General features: G+C 30.9%; 1 protein-coding gene across 1 annotated transcript; it reads left to right on the plus strand.

The window, feature by feature from the left end:
- The first annotated feature begins 4921 nt into the window (after positions 1-4921).
- Positions 4922-7572, plus strand: LOC121128655 (uncharacterized). The gene is made up of 4 exons (XM_071892843.1): positions 4922-4978; positions 6108-6352; positions 6408-6582; positions 6849-7572. The coding sequence occupies exons 1-4, from the start codon at positions 4975-4977 to the stop codon at positions 7502-7504; spliced, it is 1080 nt and encodes a 359-aa protein (XP_071748944.1). The 5' UTR covers positions 4922-4974; the 3' UTR covers positions 7505-7572.
- Positions 7573-11136: the final 3564 nt, after the last annotated feature.

Genomic DNA, 11136 nt, shown 5'->3' on the forward strand with positions numbered 1-11136 from the left:
CCAAATCTATTTTTTCAAAGCCAAACTGCTTTAAAAAACGCCAATGTGCCAACCCTGTGTATGAACACACGCAGGATTTTTAAAAACTTTTTTGAAAAAATTTAAAAAAAATCCCTGTTGCATAATTTGACCTTCTTTTTTAGAAAAGTAATTCTTAACTTTTTTTTCCGGGAGTGATAATTTTTCAGAAAATACTACTTGAAGTGAGGATGAGAAGTGGGTCGCACTTAAATGTTAAGTAGGCGACTATTCAGCAAAATCAGCTCAATTACTTTTATGAACTCAGAAATGGTAATATGTAGGAGTTTTATTTTAATTAATATACGTCAATAACCCTTGCTTAGATTTTGTGTCATTTCATACTCAGTCATAGATCAAATTATCAATAGTTAATAACTATTCCCTAAGCGATCTTTAACAGTTGGCATCAAGGAAAATACAGAAGACTATCATTCATATTTTTTTACAAATTTATATATATAAATATTTCAAACCAATATCACTGGTCAATGATTATTGGAGAATACTACAACTCAATAATGTACACACATAAAATAATTAAATTCTGTTAATCCAAAATAAAAACCACACTGGGAATAATAAAATATTTGAAACTACAATTCATAGATTTGAGATTTCATCAATTCCTAGAAATGTTCTGAGAAAATTAATTTGTAAGAAAATAATTGCATAAATAAACAATATCATATCACATTCATTACTTTTCCCGGCTAAGGACTTCTTTAAAATTAAATTCACCCACCACGACCTGGGCCACTCTTCTTGAGATATGGTATCCAAGAGATACCTTTTTCGCCACCATTGTCTGAAAACTTTGCCACTGCTTTGAAAGCTATCCTCAAAGCCACATTTTGACTGTCTGGCAAGAAACTGTAGAGTAGTTCGTGCTGGATTGGTGCTCTCTCAGTATTTTGGAGAATACCCTCCGCCAGGACTCCTACCGCTTCCTATATTCTTTTGCACTCCCTGAGCTCGTGCTCCAATGTCTGCGTCTCATTACAGTGACAACAGAGGCTCCACCACTGAAATACTCTCAGCGTGAACTTGAGGCATATAGTTTTTACATACTCTTTTGTCTTTTCCTTTCCCATTGTAGCCTTTATATAAATGTGGTGTTTATCTGGACTTGGATCTTGCAAACGCAGTCTTCTTTTGATATAGCAATTTGGGACATCCATATCCAAGTTTATTGGCTTAGGTCTTCTGGTCCGGATGAAGGAGAGCTGAAGGAACTGCTTCAGCATCGCTATTGCAGAGTGAGAGTTTCGATTGCATTTTAAAACATCATTCATATTATTTAGGGCCAAATTCCTTAGTATTTCCCTAGATAAGTGTATTTTTACCTCCTTATTTCCTTGAAGTAGTCCACTTGCTTCTATTATCTTCCAATATATCTTCTTGATCTTCATTTGAGATACCAGACTTTTCCATGGCGTTTGATTTGTATTGAATACGAAGTTTCCCTTACAATCTACAAATATAGACTTTTTGCAGTAAATATTGAACTGAAATGTTTTCATATACTAGGAGAACAAAAGGAGTATCCAATGAAGCATCACATCTAACATACCCAAACCCCCTCCCCATTTCTCCATTTGCAATCTCCTATACCCTATGTATTTTGGAACATTTACGTAATCAATCCCCCTCTTATTACATTTCTTAGCACACTCCTCGTTATATGGTAGACATCCCATATTATGGGTTATGCTTGGAACTATCGTTGTATTTCAATATTTGATTCTGTCAAGTATTTCAAGTTTACTTTTTCTGATTGATAAAATCATTCATTCTATTTTATTTACAATTTTTTAGCCTTTTTTTAGTATCATTTTCTATAGTAATGATATTTCCTATGGTAATTGTACCCCCAACTGAGGTATAAGTAGAATTGAAATTGCTTAAGCCACATAATTTTGAATACAAATGATCAAAAAATTGAGAATTTTAAATTTGGGCTTTTATAAAAAAAAGTTTATTGAAAAATAAAAAAATAAAATGTCTTTTCTAGGAGTAACCGAGTATCCAACCTACACAACTCGAGTTCACGATAATAATTTCTTCCGAGTGTGTTGTCGACTGAGCTACGTCGCTCCATATGGATATGAATTGTTGCTCTTGTAGCAATAACATTGTGGCATATCCGTTGGTGTTGAAATAGAATGGAGATTAGATTCACAACACAACCAGAACTAACGCATAGTGAGAGAGAATGGGTCTAATTGAAATGAAACTAATTTTTAGTTATATCTCGGCTTTAGCTGATATTAAATGTTGAACTGTTTTTGTTCCACTACCTCATCAATGGGGTAAGTTGATACAGATCTGAGATTGTATCGGTTACCGATATTTGATACTAGAAAACAGAGGTAATTGGCATATATATATTTATTCTTGCAATAATTATCCAGTTGAGTTCAATGTCTTTAGGTATGATTGTTTGCTTCTCAGCATGAGCAGCTCACAAATCTGTATCTTCAAAGCCTCGGAAGCTTTTTTACAAAGCCATGCCAGCACTAGGCTTAAATCTCACTCCAATCTTAAACAATTTCTTTGACAAGTCTTTAAAATGGAAGCTTACGAATCAATAATTTGGTAAAGTTTTGATATCTTCGAATTTCTCTCAGGGCTACGTTTCCTGAACGATAAGGATCAGGCTTTTTGACACTACTAATAGTAGTCTCTGATTTACAGGTCGCTTTTGGAGCCGATTGCTTCCTATGAGATTTTTTTGGTGCGATTCATTCTTTAAAAATCAATCACTAGAGAACAGCAGGAGTAACCTCAACAACATTTGATTCGCGGACATCATATAATTTCTAAACATTTCAACATTTTAGGCTCAGTCGCTCTTCTCTACTCAATACAAATTAGAAAAAACTATCATATTTCTTCCTTTTTATTTATGTATGTCCCTAGTTGCCCCCAGTAAAGTGTGCAAACTTTACACTTTGATACGAAAATTAATGAACGTCTTCCTTTATATAAATGTAAATAATATTTAAAGTGTAAAATTAATACGGAATAACGTACGAAAGTTCTGAGGGATAATTTTTAGAGCTTATAAATAGGGTAGTTCTTTTAAACATTCGCAATTTTTTTGGGTGGTCGGGTGCACCACTGGATTGGTCCAAAAATTTAGAAAACGTGTTGAGCAGGATGGTAAGGATACACTGAAGATGATATCTCGGAAGGCTTGTCACTTGAAAGCAGACAAAATTGTCTAAAGTCCTGGTTTGTCGAGGAAATTCAAAAAAAAAAAAAATAAAAAAAATAAAAAGAATCCCGGCCAATCGATGAATGCGGTTGCTGACAGCATCGACGTAACGTCTTGTTCAACTATTCATCCTGAACTAAGACATATTATACTACAGCTATACACGTCGTCGCAAGAGACGTTAAACAGGGAGAAATGGATCAACCGAACCAAGGCATTGATTAAGCTAAAAAAGAAGCCTCCCGGTAAGATCTAGTCTGGTTCATGTCAGATGACAAAAATGTATGTGAAAGCTAAAAATATATCTTGAGAAACAAAAGACAACTGGCGAAAAGCCCTTATAACGTCCCTAGGATCATGAGGTCCAAATGTCTAAAGCAAATTATGGGTATTGGCTTTTTTAGGAGTTAGGGTCATATTATGCCGTCCTTCATTTCAAGCAGACCCTGAAGATCAAAGCCAATGTCTACATCAGTGTTCATCGCACCAACATATTTCCCTGGATCTGCAGCATCATGATGGGCTGACCTCGGATCTGGCAGTAACAGGAGTGGACCCTCTCACACCTGCAAAATAACTCTCAATGTTCTTGATTTAGAGAAGGAAATGTACGCCAACCAGAGTTATTGGACTCCTACATCGTTGAAATTCAGAATATTTTGTCTATTGAACGGGTTTCCAATGAAGGTTTCATAGCACCACAAGATCCCTGAGAGGAGCTGAAATAAGGAGGGAGGGGCAGGAAAATCCGAAATTCCCTTTTTTTTTTAGAAAACAAATCCTTAAATTATTATTATTATTTTTTTTTTTTTGGGGGTCTAATTTTTTTTTCTCCATACAATTCATTTTATAAAATTTCTCAATTTTTTGGGAGGAAGTTACAACCCTCCTCTGCAGACGCTCCTGGAAGGAGATTCCTGACTTGACTCAGTCTAATGTTTACGGGGACGTTGTGAACGTGTGGTCCGAGTTAAGCGGGATTTGATTCACTGAATGTATGTCAAATTTATGCTATAATGTTGATTTTTGTGAAAATTTTAATAAAATTGGTTAAAAAATAAAGTCCCATCAGTGTTTTACTTTTTTTTCTTGGCTTGCGAACGTTTTTATGAACCACATTTTATAATCAATTTCCTATTTACTTACAACTTTTTAATATGACACATTTTTTAAATTCCTTTAACTATAAAGCCATAAAGAACTTTAAGGATTGAAATAATATTACTTTGTGTGTTCATTTAAAAATGTGATTGTGAAATTGTACACAATATTTTTTGTTATATAAAATAATAATATGTCAAACCAAATTCAAAATGGAGCTTTGATGAAATTTCTTTTTTTTCTATTAATGGCTTTAAAAATATCTCATAATATCCAATATTGTGTTAATCGTTTTGTACGTACTCGTATTCAAAAAATAAATTTTAAAATAACTACTTAGTCCTTTTAAAGTGAGTATTTTCCTGCAAAATAACATAATAGTTATATGAAAGGTACCTACTAAATTTTTTTTTTTATGAACTATTTGCTCGCAAGATGCGCCTTCCTCTAAAAACATCACCGTAAGTCAATCGCATAAAGAGACTTCTCTGAAAAAAAAATTTCTCGCAAGGAATAAAGATTATTTTCCTTTTTTTTTTACGAGATGAAAAATACAAATATACATATTTCTTCTTAAGAATCAGTTGATTTTAAGAAAGTATCATACATAAGTCAGGAGATTGAACCATTTACTTATGGGTAAGTTGTGAGGATTGATAATAATTGTAACATACATAAACTACAAAAAAAGTTGTCAATAAATTTCAAGGAAATAAAATAAAATAATTTTAAATCCTTTTACTTTATCATAAAACGTTGACAGCTTACATATCCATTTTCTCATATATTAAATGTTTTCGATAATGAATGACTGTAGATTTAGACCTGGGAGTGTGAATAACTCAATTAGCTATAACTTTTTCTTTGGACTAGAATGATCTATTTTCAATTTAGGTAATGAGGGATCTTTTAAATTCAAGTTATCTTAGCGTCAAACGATCACATTGTGACACATCTCAGAGAACATATGCTGATAATTGCTATTCCTCTAGTAGTAAATCATATTTTTGAAAGAAAATAAATAATCATTCTACTTATACAATTAGGTGGTTTTAAAAATCAACAGTGCATAAATTAAAGTCACGTTATGACTATTATACATGGTGGCCGGTACTTTTGCCTTTAACTATTTTGCCTCAGGACATTTTGCCTTAATGCTATTTTTTCTGCAGATTATTTCTCTTTAAAATATAAATAAATGTGATTTATACATCGTTTTTGTTTATTTTTGGTTGAAATTAATATTCCCTTTGATTTTTTTAATTAAAAAGTAATGTACATTACTATAAGTTGCTTTAAATGGTTACTGTCCGTTGGAATGATTTTGCATGTTTGTCTTTTCTAACATGAATAATCCATCATCTCTATTGATAATTAATAACAGAACAGTGATTATCACTTCTTCCTTTTTGACTTGTTGCCCATTTGTTCATTTTTCTTATTATAATAATTTTATTAACTAAATTTTTATCTGGTTCGAACTCATTACATAGTGAGATTTAGATAATATGTATGTATTGAAATTTTGGAGCATAATTCTATCATTGTTTATTTTTCTAAGGGGAAATATCTGTGGGGCAAAAATGGCTTTAAGATGAAATGATTTAAGACAAAATATCCTGAGGAAAAATAGCTTTAAAATGAGAATACCTAGTACCATTATAAATATATGCAGTGCACAAGTTGCAACATAAACATGAGATGCATTTAACTATATTCAATTAAACCCAACATTTAATTCTACAAACTCTTCTATTTCATGAGCTAGATTTGCCCCTTCGAAAAAATATGGAAACAAATGGTGCCTCACTTTCTGAGGGGAACGAAGAATGGGGTATTACTACTGGTTCAGACAGGAATTGGATCGTTTCGTCTTCGACAGGTATTCATAATCCATCTTCAAAAGCCTTAAGGGGAGTGGTTAATGACCTCACTTATAGTCCAAATGGATCCAATCTTGTCAAACTGGTAATGCTAGGTGCTCCAGGTGTAGGAAAGACGTCAATTATTCAAGTATAGTGTCTGTGAAAAAAATTGAAATACATAATGCCTGACTTAATAATTGTAGCAATTTGTTTGGGGAACATTTGATGCCACATATGTTCCAACTGAGAGAAAAGAGACCTACTATCCCTCGGTGATTTTACATGATCATCACTACGAGTTAAAAATAGTGGATATCCCTGATTTACCCTTCTTCCCTGTCAATTCATTTTACAATCTGTCGGATCTTCGAGGAAAGTGTTATCAAATTTTCTCCTCCGTTGTATGATTGAAATAAACTTGCATGGAGTTATTTTTTTCTTTAAAAAACTGTTAAAAATGCATATCTCTTTTAAATACAGATTTCCATTCACTTTAATAGCAAAATTTAATTTTTAAATTCATAATTGCATATATACGAGTATGTATTTAAGTGAAAAGGAAAGTTTAATTAATTTTCTTTAGTTTTCGCAATTATTTCACTCATAAACAGATGACTATTTTGCCTTATTTTTTATCTATAAAGGCTATGGACTACGTGATGCAACTGCCTACATTGTAGTGTTTGACTTATTCCGCCCTCAGAGTTTTGAATACGTTTGTGGACTCTATTCACAGATATGTGAAGCAAGAGATATTGAAGAAATTCCAATTCTTGTGATTGGAAATAAAACGGACAAAGTTCAAATGCCTCTCAAATCCTGGAAACATAAAAAATGTCATCATTACTGTTCAAGTGGAAACAACGATCTTCTCCATTATAATCATAAACTTCCTTATTGTAATTATTGTCATTGTGAAGAATCCTATGGTGACTTTAGACATGACTCACCTTTCTCAGACACTCATCATCGGCAGAAGTCTCCTTCTTCTTCAAATACGAAAATGCATCAAGGAACCAAGAAAACCTCGAACAGCTCGCCCTCTACAGAGAGTAAGGAAAGTACCGGAAGTAAAGCGAAGCACAAACCACAAGAAGTTTCTGGAAAGGCACAATATTTTAATAGGGAAATTGCGGATCAAGTAACGTCAGAATGGAAGGCTACGTATAGAGAATGCACAGCCAAGGATTCAGAGTCGATAATTGAGTTATTTAAGATTATTATGGAGGTAGTGGTTGTGAAAGCGAGGTATGAGAATGAATTGAGTTCTAAAATACATAAAAAATGTGTTATTTTATAATTTTTCTTAAAAAATATTGATGATACGCTATAATACAAAGAATAAAATTTGGACAGCTAAAATATAAAGTTCTCATCATTTTTTTATAATTTACTAACTACACGGGGATTCTGTTACAGACAAACTATCAAATTAATTATCTGTATTAGATAATTTTATAAGCCATGGGGTCTTTATGTATCTCACAGCCTTTCTCTAAAAAAGATGTATAAAAAATAGACTTAAAATGAACTGATAGTTGACGAATTTTTTAACATCTGATTTTTTTAACATTTAATGTTAAGAAATTTTTTATAGCTTAATAAGAGCTATATTGAATTGTAGCCATCAATGATCCGGATAAAACTAATAAGGAGGAAGAGGAGTAGAAAGATCAAGAGCTGACAAAATAATACAAAGTACATTTTCTTGTTCGTTCAGTGGTTTTCAAGAATATTGAGAAGTTATTACGGAAAACACAAAAATAACATATTTTTGTGGTTTAAAGGAAAATATAATATTCATATACACATTTTATAGCATTCGAACTCCATAATCTCCATACAAAAGAAAGAGAAATGAAAAAGTGATTCTACATTTTCTTTTGTTGGTTGGAAAAGCCTTGAAGATCATTTGTCAGCATATGCATTAAGCATATTTATGTAATTACACTAAGAAAAATAATGTAAAAAAAACACTTTTTTAAAGGGTTCAAAAGAGGAAAATTAACATGATATATTTGTTAAAAATTTAAAAAAAAACTCTATGGTATTTTGGCCTCTCTCATGAAATTTTTTAAAAGTAGGTGGATTTTTGTTCTTCACTAAAAAAGGGTTATTTGATATATCATACTATATGTAACACTAGATTAGATATATAAGAAGGATCATCATCAATCAGAGGGCCTTTCTTTTATCCATTTATTATTTTTGAAGGAAAGTTTCGTTACATGATTAGTATTCTAAGGAACTCTGATGTGTTATATGTAGAACTAATTATCATCAAAAGTTAATTCAATTTATGTTATTTTTGTATTTTGTATACATCATTTTTTGTGTAAAAAAAATATTAACCTAAACAAAAGATAAAGCTATTGGTTGAAAGGCTACGTTTTAAAAGTTAAAATACCTTCAATCAAACCAAAGGAGTATTTTCTACCGGATTTAGGACAAATTAGAAAAAATACCTCAAATATTGATATATGTATTTTTTAATGTAATTTAAAATGATATTAAAATAAAAGTTTTTCCTGCTCGTTTAGCTTTACTATTTTATTAAAGGGCGATATAACAGGTATCCTTTCATGAAATCAATTAGTGTTCCTTTGTAGTTTGATATTTTTTAATAATTATCTTCCTTAATATTCATTATATGTGTAAAATGATCATAGCATGTAATTCAAATCTTGTTGAAACTTTTTGCAGTAACTTTTTGAGTAGATGAGAGAAAAAAAAATTCTTTGTCAGGGGTTTATCACCTTTCATTGTCATATTTATCGTAAACTATACTGTAATTCAATCTTGATCATGATTCAAATGATGCCATTTTGAGAGCCAAAAGTTTATTTCATTTACTAAATAATATTTACAGATATGGGTCTAAAAAATAGATATTTCTCATCAGGATTGTACCTTTGAAATCAGGCACGCCCAACGTGTCGTTACGCTTCTGTCCATAAAAAACTTCTCAAATTATAAGCTTTCTAAATAATATATAATACATCCTTTTCACAAATATTATTAGTAAAGTTTGTCAGTTATCCAATTAAATTAGTTTAGTAAAAGTTTATGTATTTCCAAGTAAACCATATAATATGAACAAAATATCCTGATCAGGACTTACACTAGTCTGAAGGGATTTCATAATGGGTTTTAAAGTGCAAATGTGCATCCAAAATTGTAAAAATAGATTTAATTCTGTAAGAAGTGTGACATTGAAAACAAAATATACAGTATAGAAAAAAAGTATTTGATCAGTTGTCGATTTTGTAAATTGCAGTTGACAAAAAAAAAAAAAAAAAAAACAGTCAATAATTCTAATAGTAGTTTTATTTTAAGAGTGGGAAACAGACATTATATGATCAAAAAAATGTGTAGAGGAAAATAAATACTGTGTATTAGCCGAAGAGCAACATCTCCATCGTGAAAATCGGGGTGTGGGAAAATTGGAAAAAAATATTTATCATAATACATGTTACAAAAATATTATTTTATACAGAAATTTTCCTAATCACGTTCCTGAGCTTATTTGCATTAACAATAAGTTTCCCCCCTGCCATCCTTCTTTTCAAAGTCCTCCCTTCTCTTTCACCTTCTTTTCGACATAAAAAAAAATGTCTTACTTGTTGACAGAGCAGAGCACTTTCTAAAACTCTGAGGATATCCGGTTTTGGATGATTTTGTAGATACAAAATTTAGATTTTTGAAAAATATTTTCAAATATGAATATTATTTACTTTTTATTAAGGATTAAGACTTCAATTTATACTCCCACCCTCTTTTGGATGTGTTTCCTTTTTTTCCCCATATATTTCGTCATTGTGGTTGTATTTTTTATTAAAACATTTCATGTGTGGTTTTTCTTTTTTTGGGGATCTGCTAAAAACTTTGAATGCTGAAGTTTTAAATATGTCTTTAACATAATTTTATGCACGTTTTGGTTGTGTTTTTAATTAATTTTTTTACACTAAGACGATTAAATAAATAAAGGAAGAAAAAAGTTATAAACTCAGAATATTGAATTGTACTCTACTCGGTATTATTTAAATGTCGTTGATTGGGTTTTATTCAAGTAAATTCTAATTATTGATTATATCAAATTTGGAACTGAAAAATAATACTTTTACCAATTCCAGGACACATCAATTAATTTTTTGGATCTGGCAATAATTATAGTAAAAGACAATTATTCCTCATGAATTAATCGTTTATCACATCACTTAAAATAATAATTACATAGTCAATCAATATTGCAGGCTACCCAACAATAATTACTATTCTGATAGTGATTATAATGTAAATTATCTATATAAAAGTAGAATTTACATATAATTGAGCTCAGAGAAGACATATGACACGAGTTGTTTTAAACATTGATATATATTGAAAACCTTTTTCTGCAATTAAAGATCTAATGCATCAAAAAAATTAAATTGGTTTAGGGTCAACCCTTTACAAATTATGATATATGAAATAGTGTTTGAGATATTTACACTTAACTAAACTTTTTATACTTTGTCTGTACTCAATAGTTTAAAATAGGATTAACCTCAAGTTTACATTTAAGTTAGAGAAAAGTTGCTGGGATTGCGATTTAATTGACAATGAGATATTTTCATAACTAAGTTCCTCCATAATCATCCCATATTTAAGAATATTCTGGTAATTTAACCCACTCCATAAAATATACTATCTCCAGAATTAATGTCAGTATTCTAGCATCATTCCAAAATATAATACCACTTTGTTGAAGTCAAAGAAGTCGTTTAGAAGGTTTACAAGGATGACCAGTCAATGAAAAATATTTTCAAGTAATTTTTTCTGTTCAAAGCCAACGTAGCTAACATTAGCTTCAACGTACAACATACTTGTGAAAGTAGAATAATTTCCTAAATCTAGGAAGAGAATTAATAGTTTCACCCAAGTTGGAAATAC

The sequence above is a fragment of the Lepeophtheirus salmonis genome, chromosome 13 (genome assembly GCF_016086655.4).
Source record: "Lepeophtheirus salmonis chromosome 13, UVic_Lsal_1.4, whole genome shotgun sequence".
Taxonomy (NCBI): Eukaryota; Metazoa; Arthropoda; class Copepoda; order Siphonostomatoida; family Caligidae; genus Lepeophtheirus; species Lepeophtheirus salmonis.

What these genes read in the sequence shown, in the direction of transcription:
- LOC121128655 (XM_071892843.1), top strand. An exon ending in GAAAGACGTCAATTATTCAA is followed by an intron (nt 6,353 to 6,407) that starts GTATAGTGTCTG and finishes TAATAATTGTAG; the next exon opens with CAATTTGTTTGGGGAACATT. An exon ending in GTCGGATCTTCGAGGAAAGT is followed by an intron (nt 6,583 to 6,848) that starts GTTATCAAATTT and finishes TTATCTATAAAG; the next exon opens with GCTATGGACTACGTGATGCA.